Source organism: Argopecten irradians, chromosome 13 (genome assembly GCF_041381155.1).
Source record: "Argopecten irradians isolate NY chromosome 13, Ai_NY, whole genome shotgun sequence".
Lineage (NCBI taxonomy): Eukaryota > Metazoa > Mollusca > Bivalvia > Pectinida > Pectinidae > Argopecten > Argopecten irradians.
In genome coordinates, this window is record NC_091146.1 from 17,780,831 (window position 1) to 17,797,128 (window position 16,298).

The following is a 16,298-nucleotide window of genomic DNA, read 5'->3' on the forward strand; positions in this document are numbered from 1 at the left end:
TTGTTAACCGACTGATACCACTAGCATTTGCTTCCAGTAACGTTACATAAGGGAATACGTGTTCTCCTTAGAACAACAATTCACCGACACACATTGGAATGAGACGCACCATCGATACATTTTACCAACAATAGGGATAGTTACACATTTGACATTAAGTTTCATTCAGTTTGGGGATTATTAGCTAATGTCGTCATGTTAACAAAGTTCAATTATTACATTATTGTAAAGGGCATTAACTCTGTAAGTGACTCGAATAAGTTATGAACTCCAAGATATTACTGTAGTTGAGCTTTACAAAGTTTCGTCGAGCTCAGTTGATATTTAGATTGGGCGGATGATACACAAGCAACTAAAGAACAACTTTCATTTACAGATATTTTACTCATAATTCGTGCACATGTGTATAAGTACACTGAAAACTATAATGGTCCATGTTGTGTTTTCCTGTTTCTGTATATTGTAAAGTTGTTCGTTTTGTAACATAGATAGATGCATGCATACATTACATAGTTTAATTTGCAAACTTATGTACTGTATTCATTGTTATTGTAGTGCGAATAGTATCATTATGCTGAAAACCAATACAATATTTTTTTGGTAAAACTTTGTTCAAGATTGAGCTCTGTTGTTTCTTTGGCAAATACTAATAAATAATGACAGAATTTTCAAATTCACTTAATTCATGCATATTTCGGATGGTAACCATGGAAATGTAATGCTAAAAAAATAGAAAACTTTTATTACAATTAAATCAGGGATGTACAATATAATCCAAATGGAGCAATATTTTTCTTAATACTTAGTTTAAAAATCGATGGATTTGATCTCCTAGGACCCCAGGGGGGGAATCTGATATCCCAGGCCCATGAAATTCACAATTCTGTTGAAGGCTTTAAGACTTTTCAATCTATGAGAAGTATTTAGTTCCATCATCTGTGAATTCAGAAGAGTTTTGAAATTTTAATTATTTTATTTTTTTTTTGTCCTCTGGGGGTCAGTCTGGTAGATTTTATATCAAAATGCTAATAATTATTACAAAGTTTGAATCATTTCTTTTTTGGTTTTAATATTAATGTTAGTTGTTTCTTTTTCAAAGTTTGAAGCATGATTCTTGTCCGAGTAATTCTCAGTGGGAAACTCCCAGATGACCACCATATGACGGACACACGTTTGCCCTACTGATGTAAAAACTTACTAATACCAATTTCTATCTGCAAGGGCAGATAACTCTGTAATACGCAAATACATGTATCGAATAAGCGAATCATACCAGAAATGTTTATGATCATACATTTCAAATAGGTTTTTTTAATCTATCCATGCGTAAATTAATTAATGCAACACATTGAACGGCATTGTCGGTGTTGATTTACCTTGTCTAAAATCATGTAATGTACTGTTATCATTTTATTGCTAGACTTGGTACATGCTACGAGACTGTTTCCATTATGTATATTAGGTTACTCCCGCGTTTGCTGGAAACCCGATAATGAAAGGACAGTGGTGAATAAAAACTGATTGTTTGTTATTATTTTAATCGTTAATTATATCTCGATCAATAAGAATTTTATTTTCTTGATTGCCATATTAGGTCATTCCAGGGTTTTCTGCAAATTCTATAATAAAAAGTGAAAAAAAATGGTTGTTTGTTTGTTATTTAATTCATTAATGATAATTCGATCATTAAGAATTTTATTTTTAATTGATATTGGGTCATTCCAGTGTTTTGAAAGATGAATAAAAATGTTTGTTATTTACTTCAAACAGTATAAATGTCTCGTTCCATAAACTTCTTATTAAACTTGTTCTTATTTGATTGATCATTTCTCGATCATTAAGAACTTTATATTTTTATTGACATTGAATGATCACGCCATCCAATTCTTCATTAAAACACATACAAAGATCAGCGGTGATATATATTGCCATGGCAACAACGCCGTAATTTTCAGATGGTTCGAGAACGATTTTGGAAAAATACCATTATTCATATACTAATAAAACAAAATGCTCCTCCAGTTTTGAATGTCTGATTATCAAAAATTCAGGTAAAACTGTTTGTCTTCATGCTTTCAAAATCATAATAAATCATATTAATCGGGACTATTGGTCATATCAAACCATGATGTAATGTTTTTAAATAGAATGTATTGATGTAAAAAGATTAAGAGTAAAAGAATACATTGTAAAGTAGTAAGCCAAGGGAAAATGCCTATATACCGGAGGTCCCTCTGCTGTAAACAAAGACAAAGAAAGAGTTTCCAATCTCTATGTACATGATTAAATGTTTCTGCTCAGACGTTTGTCCAGGTATCAATTCAAACAACTTGTAAGAGATCGACTGGGTTTTAATTTAGCCACACTAAAGAGTCTGCATCATGTGAGTAACAAAATAATAATGAAAGTTACAAATATATGCCTTTGACTAGATTTTGAATTTTTTTTTTTTTAAAAATCATTTCAAAAATTCAACTTCCTGATCTAGCTGATCGATTTGTCTCCCTTGTTGGATGTGTTGACGTTGTTTCCTAGACAACAACATTCCAAATGTACACGTCATCAATAACATAACGGACTCCCCAAACAGGAGGTACGCGTACCAAAGCGGGTTATACAAATCCATCAATGTACCAATTGCGATAGGATTAATCATTCCGCCTAAAGAGGAAGTGATGCTAAAGTAGGCCGAAATCTTCCCTGACACCGGGAGAAAATCTTCTTCTGTCCAAGTGAAAATTGTAGGATAAATCACTGCTATAAACAGACCGGTGAGAGCAACTGTTAGCCAAAGCCCGATATCAAAGTAGTGTATGCCACAAACCCAAACACTTATGAACATTAACATCAAAGCTACACAAAATATGCTTAATATTTTCTTTGGATTAATGCATTTCACCCAGATGATGGCTACAAGTCGTCCTAATCCAAAACAGCCATAGAAAATGGACGTTGCATACGAACCATCTACACTCGACCAATCAAGACGATTGACACAAAATGCATTTAAGAATCCCGAAAACGATTCTTCAATAGCTACATAGACACACGTCATTAGTCCAAAATTAAGCAGAACAATAATTTTCTGCGATTTTGTCATTTCCGGAACGGATGCTTCTTCCTTGGAAGCTCTTCCTGTCCTTATCTCTGAAAGGTCAAAGGTGAAATACATTATCAAATACGGTGTTGCAATACAGAAACACAATGCAGCGGATACAGAATATGCTATGTACAAACGGGATGTCTCATAAAACGGAGATGTAATATCTGAGGTGTTCTGAGCTTCTGCTAAATGAGTTGATGATTCCAAACTAGAACTCGTGTTAATCGTCTGAATTGCAAGGTTAAGTGTGTACGACGTCAAATTCCCAATTGGCAAGGTGTTATTGCTGACGTTGAAAGGAGACCTGTCATTGGAAGTTGCGATGATGACGTCATTTTGATGATGACGCACTGGTGATAAAAATTGTGCCGTCACCACAGGAGAAATGATTCCACCGAATGCGTATGTGAAATGCATCGCTTGGACATATGGAAGTCCCTGCTCTCCCCATATCGCCAGCATTTCAGCATTGACCACTGTAAAAGGAATATCAAAAGGCTCGTCAATAGAAATATGTTGCATATCCACACTGAAATATACAGTGTAAAATCACAATGAACATCAAGTGCAATTTAATCTAGAATTCATCGAATTATCTATTGCTGAAATCTTTAAATGAACTAATTAAGCCTGTATATGGATAATTTGTGTTGAGCTGAATGCACTCTATTTCAACAAAGGCATTTACAAAAATCTTTATGATAAAATTGTTCTGGAAATATGTATAAAGAATCGTGCTACTTATGATATATGCAATCAGTTTGATCACGGGTCCATATCTGGCCATCCTCGATACTCGAGTGGTTCCGATCACACACGATCTCTACACTCCTAGACTATCCCATGGTAAAACTGAAGGAAGCTCAGAGGAAACAATCTGAACCAATCACAGGCCAGCAAAAAATGCCTTGATGACTACACTCAGCCAATCACAGTGTACCGTTATACGACTTTTTTGATGTACATCAAAGGACTGAATTACCTGTTCTGTTATGCTGCATCCAGTTTTACTATGAGATAGTCCAGGAGTTCAGATATCGTAAGTGATCGGAACCCCTGGAGTACTGAGGATGATATCGGGCAATGGAACATGCCATCTCATACTTACTTGAATCCAACACACCTCCCGCGACACCAACAATGAAATGTGCTGTTACCATGGCAACTTGCACACGGCACCACGGAATGACTGCCAACGATACAGCGACAAAAAGGAGAGCGACGAACTGGCAGATGAACTTGTTTATCTTTTTGTAAATGATTCCACACAATAAAGAGCCTACGAAGTATCCGCCATTGAAAAGTGTTTGGTACAGGGAAGCTGCCTCAAGTGAAACTGATGTGATTTGCTGAAGGTCGAGCAAAGCGGAGCCAATCTGTGCCAGATTCCATCCCTGGAAATAATTCAACTTAAGCAATAATCCATTACCAAATTTATATATAGTCAAAATTAGTGCGTTATGAGGGATGATTAAATATAATGCCATCCTTAGTAATTGTAATTAAAAGTAATGTGGTGTACACACTGGGATACAGGGTGTAGTTTATAATGAAAGGGAGATAACTTTTTTTACCTTAACTATATTTGCTTATGACGGACTTATCTGTCCTTGCGGGTATATATGTATTGTGAAGTCACGTGTTTGCGAGCATAACGGCATTCAGAAAAAAGTGGCGCGATTTTTGCTCACAAAATAATGACGTCACAACGAATACCTACGGAGGTAACTTTGTAACATGCAAAGATGGAATAGTCAAAGAGCAATAACTATATAGATGTAAAGATCTTTCATAAAAAACCTAGCGTATTGCTGAAGAATTATGTAGTTAATTTCAATCTATTGTAATTGCCCAGGTTCAAATGATACATGTATGTTAATTGTGAAAACAGTTCAATTCCATAAGCAATATTACGTAACATAGTTAATGCTACATGCTATAGCCTAGACAATAAACGGTCACAAACAGACATTCAAACTAGATTACAATACGTTATACGCTACTACTGTATATAATTAACATTTAAAGGTATAAATGCAATCTGCGTGGCAGATAAATAGAATAGCGCCCGTTAGGTCCAATTTAGCGCCCAAGTTCAATGTTCAAAAATAGTCCTTAAAAAAAATTGAAAAGATAAAATAAAATCAATGTTTTTTGAATAGCTATTAGTTTACTTTCATTTATCCAGACATTTGAAAGATTTTTTTATAAGTTTCATAACCAAACTAGTTCAATCAACTACAATGTCAATTTTCCCGCGCGGACCAACATGGTATTAGTAAACAAGACTCAAATCCATTTATGTAGATATTATTACTACACCAAGTCTAGGCTGCATTTATTGGCTCATAATAGAGATCACGGTTAACGTTAGAGTAATTGGAGTCACTGTGGCAAAATGTAAATATAGGTTCATATAGAAGAGGTGAGGCTGTTATATTTCTTTCCAAAACCAGAAGCAGACGTCTGTTATAAGTGTATGTTTTCAGAAAATCAAACTTATAAAATACCTTGGTTTTTGTATTCAAATGGAAATAATTCCCCCACGTAAAAATAAAAAGCTCGTTTGGAAATAAATTGGTTTAAATCAATGAATGCTAAACTTCATGTATTATTATTTTCGTATATATGTACATGGTATGTGAATAATAATCACCTGTGATACCGATATCTAGTAAAAACTGTACCCGTGAACAACAGCTGTGGAGCTTTAATTGGAATATATTTATTCTTTTGATGAAATACAGATAAAGGTAAATATATTTCTAATTCGTGAATATGATATTTGATGGACACTTAATACATATATGACATGTGAGCCGAACATCTGGTATCCTGACTGAATTCATATCGACTGTATACTGCAGTGAGTTATACAGGGTTCAGTTTAACAATCATTCACTAAATTCGTTTATAGGTAAAATGGTAATGAATGTAATACAGAATATATACATGTTGATAAGTCGGTTAGAAAGGACTTAGCTGATGTCCGATCCATTTGATGTAAAAAAAATCAATGAATTCTTGTTGACATTGGAAATTCAGTTTGATACTTACATGTATTGAATCATTACCATTTCATCCCGGAATGTTTACCAAAAAAGATGCCAAACGGTCTCAATAGTAATTAAAATTCAGACCAGCCGCGGTAAGACTTTAAAAAATATGGAATGTGAGACGAATACAGTATAACCCATTTAACCCGAACTCGCATTCCTCAAATGAGTGTAGAATAAAGCACCCTCCCCCCCCCCCCCCCAACCCACAAAAGCCCTTTGGGATATAAGCCCCTAAGACAAAAGCCCCTTAGGATAAAAGCCCCTGCAGAAAAAAGCCCCTTCTATATAAAATAAAGTATTTTTTCCTATTTTTGTTTAAATATTTATCTGCTATATGGTACAGTTTGGTGTTTTTAGAGAAAACCTAACAAAAAACATAATTATAATGTGATCATTTGAATTCTTTTCATTTTTTGAGTTATTTATATATAAGAAGGATTATCAAAACATGTACAGATATGTATACAAAGACATTTGAACGTTATATATACAAGAAGTCGTTATGTTTTCTTTATAATAGCACACCTACCAGGCTAACAGCTTGATGTTTGAAAGGATACTGTAGATAATTAGGAGAGTGTGTATAATTCCAAAATATTTTTTTCATTTAGTATCTTAATTAGTGTAACATCAAAATAATTTTAACTTTTTTTTCTATTAATTATTAAATCAATTTATCAAAATTTCATCAAAATCCTAATAATCCCGGAAATTTCTATATTGTGTCTTATTTTGAACTATATTTAAAAGTAAAACTATTAAATTGCATATGTCCCAGAAGAAACACAATTTGACCAGATTATTACTATTTTGTATAACAAAAAGTTACAAAAATTTGTATTTAAAAAAAAAAATGTTGTTGAAATCATTGTTGACATATATATACTGTAATACTGTACTCGAGACGACACTCTTATGTTGGAATACGCAACACTATAAGGTTTCCAACCCATTGATACATTTATGAGCGTTTATCTTGAGTATACAAAATTATCACCAGCTGTACTTGTTTATTACTTGTGGTAATTCTTTGTGACGGATATGGTTGATTTCCCATGGTCTCAAGAAGAACAGTTGTAGAGAAGGAAGTCAAAAATATTTATCTTCTTTTGTGTCGTTTTCATTTATAAGGAAAAAGTGCTTAATGGAACATTTATGTACTGTCGATCTATTGTATAATTCGAGACTTTTAATTACCAAATTTTGCTAAATCATTCTAATATGTAATAATACTGTACTGAAATACTATAGAAAATCATTCAGTATCTTTGAATTGTATACTTATAATCGGAAAATATATCAAAACGACGTCACTTCCGTTATGAAATCATTATCAATGTACACTTTACGTTTAAGTTGATAAAGCGAGGCGAAACCATCAGTTGTGTTTCCGACGATAACTTTCTGTGACAACAATATGACCAGATGTGTTGTCTTGGTTCATCATGTGAAACCGATTTTTATCAGAAATCAATAGCTAGTGACATATACAGCGCTTAAAAAGTATATACATATTTATTTGTAAATTAAGTGTAGAAAGAATAAAAAAAAAATCGTATAAATTATAGATACAGCTGATTCCATTTCCTAAAAATGAATGTTTCATCTATACCTTGTTTTAAAAGCACATGTCGGTATAGGAATGAACGAGTTCACATTTCCCTTTTATTCATACTTTGGAAAATTGTTACGACCGTCCAAATTTGAACAATCTATGCAATAGTTCTTACGTTATATTGGAAACATCACCCTTGATATTCCAGGTAATATTGTCATTTTATCCAGGTCGTGGACAACAGTTATAGTAACCCCTGGAATTAAAATCAATCATTTATAAATCGTATGCGTTCTATTTCATTAGGACAAAGCATAAGGACGAAAGTTTTTTCTATGGTAAAGTTTAAATGAAAAAGATATCCCAGTATTTTATCTTTCCTTTTTTGTGTACTAAAATTCTAACAGCGATTAAAACAATCTGCAATAAAAAGGGTAACTATAGTCCCTCCGGCCGGGATTGACTTACTTTTCCGACTCCTGTAAATGTATATTAGAATGTACTCATTCAACTTACACATGTTAGGTAGGTCGCACAAAGACACACACTATAGATGTATTTCTGTCTGTACACTCTCCTCCTCGGACTCCCATTCTGGTTTATTTCCTGTGATGTATTCGCTACATTTTCCGGTGGTTCTTCCGCCATCCTGTCCCGTAGTTTCAATAATTCCTACAAACATCATGCGAGAACATGTGCATATTTGTGTTGTGTACAAGTACACACGTGTTTGGATTGGTTGGCCTGCTGCAAGGGAGCTAACTCTTACATAGAGACTGACAGTAATTAAAATATGGCGTTTAAAAAAGACATAATTTAGGTTACTAAAAGTAACATACTTTTTACCATTAACAACATTGAAAAGTTTGAGCTTCTAATTTTAGTTGAACTTCAATATGAAAAACATTAAAAATAACTAATTGCGTTCCGAAAAAAATCCACGGTACTATGTCCTGCATAGAATGAAGGACTGATTGCGCATGCCCCCCCTCCCAAAAAAAAATGAATTTCATTTGTATTTTATATTATTGGTTTGTGTTCATTAGATATATTGTTCAAATGGCGAGTATCGTTTATGCTCAGTTATCGACAGTGGAGTATCAGGGGCGTAGGAAGCGGGGGGCAGGGGGGGGGGGGGGGGGGGGGCCCCCCCCCCCGTTCCCCAGGACGGGGGGGCAAACATGTCTTTTTGCCGCCCCCCCCCCATTTTCGCTGACTGAAATTGTCTAAAAATGCTTATTTGAAAGAAAAAAGGGTCCTCCTGCACATTTTCGTACTTCATTCTAGAAAATTTTCCGCTGCGCGGCGCATTTCCTAAAACGTTCAAACACATAATGTTAAATCTAAAATAGTAAAAATTCAATACACACAAACTAGACTAAAAATGTCCATCAAGGGATTCTATGTACTATTTAAAAAATGTCTCTTAAAAGATCAATTTGTTTATATGCCTTAGCGAGACAATTAATTCATTTTTTTATGTTACACAACATTGTGCCGATGGTGTGAAGCCGGTATATTCAGATCGAGTAGGGTTGCATAATGTTATGACGACACAATTATCATTTCTAAATACAGGTAGCTTTAAATCGAAAAATTACCATGTTAAGAACGCTTTATAATCATTAAACTTTATCGTAAAACTCATCTCAGCCATTCTAAATCGTAATTTTTTTCCCGGGAGAGACCCAATGACCCCCCTAACACCAAATTCTCGCGCTTTTGGGCGCTCGCAAATTCATCAAAATGCAACGTAAAACTCATCTAAGCCATTCTAAATCGTAATTTTTTTCAGGGGGAGACCCCCGGACCCCCCAAACACCAACATCTCGCGCTTTCGGGCGATCGCAAAATCATCAAAATACATAAAACTCATCCCGGGGGTCACCCTCAGACCCCTAATAAAACACCAAAAGCTCGCGCCTTCGGCGCTCACACGCTAATTTGGCCAATGTGTGTATTCGTTAATTTACAGACCCCACTGTCTATAAATGTGTACAGGGATTAAATTTAGTGATATATGAAAAATGTACATAAAGCATATATTACATGGTGGGGAGTTAATCTCCTCCTGTAGGTGTGGCGGGGGGGGGAAGGTTACAAAATATTGAGGACCTTTGCCCCCCCATGACGTTTCATCTTCCTACGCCACTGAGTATCTTTAGAATACCCTGTACATAAACGATATGATTGTTTTATAGCAAAATGAAAAATGACTCGATGTGTGCAATGTATACGTTTGTGTCGATCCCGGTCAAAAAACGCGTAGTACATGTACATGTTATAGACGCATAGAATATATAATGAAATGGTTATAAATGTAATTAGTGTCAAAAGTATGTTTCGAACCATGTAAAGTTTTCTTTTCCTGAAATGTACTTTTTTGTCGTATATATTGTCAAAATTTACAAGTCAACAGTGATGCCTAATATTTATACCGATGCATACACACTTTTTATCAACTTAGTTATGTTCAAGTACACTTAAGGAATTATATAAATATAGAAGTGGTACATGTATAAACATACAAACTATCTGAGAGTTAAAAACCATCAGTTGTTCAATTGCTCCGAAGGGAAGCCGATACATCCCCATATACTTCGCTTCTGGAAAGTATAATGAAAAAATTACTAATGAGTAATGTAAAAATGAAGGAGTGTCTATGACTGTTTTTTCGGTACATTTTATTAAATATAATTTATTTAAATTATTATTAAATAAAAAATTAAGTGAAAATCTCAAATTTGATCTTTGTTTATGCTCAAGAAATAGATTTTTATTTTTTGAGGTTATGAGGGTATAATGATAATGGAGCATTTCTAAAATATGTAACCCCGGCGAAACTGGATTACATAAAATGTGCATGGGCTCCATTATCATTATATCCTCATAACCTCAAGAAAATAAAATTCTACTTATATTTACAGTTTTCACGTAAATTCATACTATTTATTCCCGCGATAGTTGCATATTTTCTATTTACATATCTATATTTTTTTCTCCCGTCATCGACAACGAATTCGATTGCGTAGCTGATTGCAATTGAATCATTTCTATGTTCACACCAAAAGTGGGGTCATGGCCCCACGTGTAACAAAATGAGTACTACAAATGTTAAAGGAGTAGGTGCAATAAGGGCTGATTTTGGCCCCAACACAGATTCCCTTTATTTTTATACCATATGTTAACCAATATATGAGGTTTATAAAACACACAGTTTCAAAGCGTTCTTTCATACCGTTGCTTAGCAACAGGCTTGGCAACCTGTATACCATTTTCATGTTATTATAGCCTGGTTGATCACTTAAGATTTTCCAATTGGTATATTAAGAGGGAAACTTAATAAGAAATTGTGCATATTTTATTGTATATAATATAGGGAATCATCAATGCATGTCCCATTTCTTACATACATGGTGCTACATGTATTACAGCCCATAGTAATGACATAGCAACTGATTTCTCTCCATAGCAACACCAAACAAACCTCTCAAAACACACACAAACAAGTTTTTAGACATGAATGAATAAATCAATGGAAGTTTTACTTTTGTTTATTCTATAATATATAGAATGTCAGAATGATTCCAATCTTGTTATTTTAGAGAAATGTGAAATAAAAACAACAAGGCAGTCTTCACATTCCTGGAATTTTATATCAGTCAAAGTCCAGAGATGATACATTGTAGCAACAACATTTTTTAAAACAATTAGACATTAGATAAAACAATAATTAATATAAATGTGAATATGATTAGAATACCACCCACTCACTATTTACAAAAGGAAAATGTCATTTATCAAATTCATTTAAATGCATATTAGGCCATTGAATGAACGATGACAGACTCTGATGTACAGCAGGCCAAGTTTACGAGCATTTTCAGCCGCGCCAGTGACTTACGAACTTACAACTTTTCACAGTGTGCCAGAGGTTCGCATCCTGTTCTGTAAATCACGTTACGTCATCTACCCCTACTTATCCCTTAATTAATCCCTTCCCATTGTCATGCCATTCAGTAAAAAGTAACAGGATGAATCAAACAACTTGCAATGCTACTTATTAGTTAAATAATCAACATACATATGGAATACAATAAATAATTATCACTATTCTAAAAAAATAAACACTTTTGCATATAGCAACCAGACTTATGTACAGTTTTGTTTCCATTTCAAATACAAAGAATGCAACAGACATGCATTATATGACTATACTACCTGGTTCTTTCATAGCCATTTTGTAAATATGTTTTCTGATTTTCATGTTTTTACTATATTTGTGTTTTACTTAGCAACATGCCATAGCAAAAGTTGTATAACTATATTCCACTCAAAGTCCAAAGATCCCATTTGATGGTAAAATGAAGATTTTGAATTGAAAATTACAGAAAGCTTTGCGTTTACAGTTGTTATTTCTATCATGAACAGTACTTTTGTATATTGAAAGATAAAAATAAATCAAAGTACTAAAAGTACTGCAAATACAACACAACAGAAACAGAAAAATAGAAAACCATATTAGAAAGACTTTGATATCATTTATTTTAAGAACATTCAACTGATCACAGAAAATACATATGTTTTGTATGACATTTTTCTTAATTAAAGTTCCTACATGAAATAAAGATTTTAAAAATTACAAAAGAAAACAAAAATCTTCATTAAAAATGAGTTTTTATCCTATACTCTTGTTTCTTATGTTGCACATACACTTATTTTGGTAACACCATACACACATGAGGGCAGCCTGATAAGTTATCTTGCCTTTACCTAAGATCTGTTTTTAACAATCATTTAAAAACATTATTTAAGGTACACAGAAAAAACATCTGATAAGTTTACTTTATAACTCTCAGGTCTATAAGCCTTAGATAGTAAGTCCAATTTGAATTATCATTAACAGAGATTATGTAAGTTGGACAGAGGAGTCACCAGCAGGCACAAAAGTCAGGGAGTTGACCTAGATAGTGCTGTGTATTATATTATAACACTCTGTGTATTCTACCAATCAGAAGGCAGTCATTCCCATGACTATTGGGGGGGGTTATCTGAATGATTGGTTCCAAAGGGATTATTATTCAATGAATAGGGAATTTATGAGTGGAGTTTATGAATGGAAATAGTTCAAGAGGTCACCTACTCAGATGTCATTGCAGGGCATAGTCCTAAACAAATCTACAGTAAGCCGGAGATAGCAATAATACAAACGCTCACACGCGTTGTATTAACATAGGAGCGCAAAGCTTGGCATTTATCCCCGCCGACCCAGTTGTATTTTTTTAATAAATTTCCATGGGAGTAACAGAAAAAGTATTGAAAATGGAAGGTTCCCATTAGAAAAAGGCACAACTAGCAGCACTAGCATAACATTGTACAGACAAGTTTCGTGTAGCCAAATTGAACGGTTTTTGAGTTATAGCCCGGAATAGAAAGGAAACTTTTAATAATATGGTATTTTTGAATAAGTTTCCATGGTAACAGAAAAAAGTATCGAAAATGAAAGGTTCCCATTAGCAAAAGGCACAACTAGAGCACTAGCCTAACATGTACAGAATGTTTCGTGTAGCCAAGTTGAACGGTTTTCGAGTTATAGCCCGGAATATTTTTTTTTTTAATATACTGTACTACAGTACTTTAGTATACTTTGTTATTATTATTATCATAATACTTTGTTTCTCTCATATATTAAATAAAAAAAATTGAAATACTTAGATAGATAGATAGATAGATTGATAGATAGATGGGCAAACAGGAACAGCAAAATTCCGGATAAACTGGCCACGTCGACAACTAGAACTTAGTCATCCCTCATCTTACTATTTGAGTGAAGATCGACTTTTTTCGATTAGTTTTTTTAATTTTTAGATATGAGCGCAGTCGTGCTCCAAAATGAAATTTCATCTGTATATTTGATTTTTGAATATGAACTTAAATCTTAAATATCTTTGTGGAGCAAAACTGCGCTCATATTTAATTTCCATGTTACACATACGAAATTCGGCTATTTTCTCGAAAATACCGGTTATGCGTCTCAAAAACCACCCTATATTTTATATTTAGAGCAATATTATTCAAACCATTGTTATTTTCAAACCACTAATGTATCTTTATTTCAATTTCAAATATAAGAAATATAAAATTTACAAATTCAAGAATGTCAGTATAGCGGGGCAGATATCGGGGGATACCACATTTAGTCCTTTAATAAATTATTTTTGATATCATTGTATAATTGAAATTGTATGGATAATTTGAACACATATTATAATCTAAGTTCTGGTACATAAGTCAAAGTTTCATAAGTAAATATTTCCTACCTGTGGAAATTATCTCCGTCATAAACATCTACAATTGCCAATATAGGGGGGAGTCTAATCCTGCTAAATAGGTTCGTTGCCGGGAATTGAGTACACTGGACATAGTTCAAAGATTTAACTACATCACAAATAATTCTGTTGACCACGATTTAATTATTGGTAAACAAGTGGTCAGCATATTGTCCGGAGACTTTGTGACGGGTTGCTATCCATCGAACTTAACTGCGTAGTTTGGAAAAAGTATAAATAGAGCTACTATTTTCCTTACTCGGGGAGAAGTTCCCCGCTTTCGGCCGCACAGCAAACTTTGACGTTGGTACCAGTCAACTGTGTATTAGGGGAGCTCGACGTAATTTGTAATGTTTTGGAACGTGTGATAAAGATTGGGAAAATCGAAAGTTTAAAAAAAGAAACTGGGTGTCACTTATTAATTAATGTAGTGCAGTGGTATTACACTCGTTACTATACGCCAGCGACTATTCCCATAACAATAGAATCGCTGCACGTGGTCTACTATCATTACACACTGATAATGGTAATGCTAGAAAATATTGTTATTGAGTCCATGTCAGTGCAAACTGTAAATAATATAGTTTACTCACAGTCAGACTGGATAAAAAGTTGTATGCTAGATATCAATATTGAAATTTTCATAACAATTTATAATCCAAAGATTTTGTTGAAATATGGAGAAAACGAGAATTACTCAAATCAATCATGTCAATTTTCTATCATCGGTACCAGGTTAATAGCTACATGTACACTCGAAGTGACAGCAGAAAATACGAGTAATTAAATCAACGTTTTACCTATATGTAATTGTCACTTTTTGTCATTTTCTGGTTTACATTTGAAGGTTAAAAATATTCTAGTTTTGCTAAAGGTATAAAATGTTACATTTGAAGACGTCATTAGAAAAATTGGAGAATATTAATGGTAAAGTAGAAGAATGTTTTCGGCGAGATGTTGAAAAAAACCAAAAATGAATGAGATTCATTATATTTAGAGTATTTGGCTTGACTGTACGAGTTACCTCCCCTCCAAAAAACGTAAGGTAAACGTTTTACGGAACTTTATATGCAAATGAACAGTAACCCTTGTCATGCAATATATTTGTTTGTATAAGTGAAATTACCTGGATGGTTGGGAGGGTGGGATGTCACATAATCAGAATCGGATACAAAGCAGCTAACACACAGTTGACTAACATAATATCGCTACTTACTAAGGTACTGGTTGCTCTTGGAAACACTACTCAGGTTGTACATATAACTGAATTTCCAAAGTCGAATACACTCTTTGCTCTAGACAGTAGTGAGATTATCGCTATTTGCATGACAATGTTTAAAAAAGAACACTGTTTTTTTCTCTTTTGATAAAGTAAAATCTTGTCAAACAAATATTCCTTGCTATACACACTAGTTAGCATAACGCCGTGTTTATTTGGTAAGAAAAATATCTCCCATTGTCGTTTTTACCTGAACTGTACATTCTTTTTGGCAAAATCTACAAACTTGATCAACTTGGTGCTATTGCCATGCTCTAAAAGTTGTTTATAGAGAAAGTTAAAACATGGCTATCATGTCATTTATTTAGACTATTGTTCAAGTACTTGTTCTGTCTCTAGATTAGTATACCATTCGCTAGATATTAGTTTTAATCTACAGGTCCAGGTAAACTAATGTACAATGAAAGGTAAAGAGCAACACTGCATGCAGCATTGGGAAAATTGGACAGATAAATAACAAGTAAATCAATTAAATTCAACATAAATGTAATACAAAACTTCAATAATACATATCACATGTATTACACAGTTTCTCTTGTATAGGCATCAACCACAACGCTAAAAAATACTCCTCATGTTAAAAATACCAATTCTTTAGTAATTCGACAGCACAGACATTCCTGCAATGATGTTTTGATTCTAAATAGAAATATATATATATGACTTTCTTTCTTTGAAAACTGATTGAATGTTTACAGTATTCTTTCCAATAATTTCACTGTTAATTGCTTCATTTCTTGACTACATACACGTAAAACATTAATCCAAGTTTCATAGATAGAATACTTTCGATATAACTCCTGATCCTAGAATCACACAAATCTAATAAACAAACCTGCGACATTAAAGTGTACACGGAATGGTTTGGTATATAAGGCTTGATAAATGTGTCATTGTATAAAATTTAGAATGGAGAAAGTACGAGTTTCATAGCGAATACGGTATTAGAGATAATGCGACTTTTCTCTAGACC

At 33.6% G+C, this 16,298-nt stretch overlaps 1 protein-coding gene across 1 annotated transcript; it reads right to left on the minus strand.

The window, feature by feature from the left end:
* Nucleotides 1–47: 47 nt before the first annotated feature.
* Nucleotides 48–8,699, minus strand: LOC138306361 (sodium-dependent glucose transporter 1A-like). Its single transcript, XM_069246802.1, has 3 exons — nt 8,234–8,699; nt 4,212–4,497; nt 48–3,579 (listed from the first exon to the last, which is right to left on the minus strand). The coding sequence occupies exons 1-3, from the start codon at nt 8,363–8,365 to the stop codon at nt 2,459–2,461; spliced, it is 1,539 nt and encodes a 512-aa protein (XP_069102903.1). The 5' UTR covers nt 8,366–8,699; the 3' UTR covers nt 48–2,458.
* Nucleotides 8,700–16,298: the final 7,599 nt, after the last annotated feature.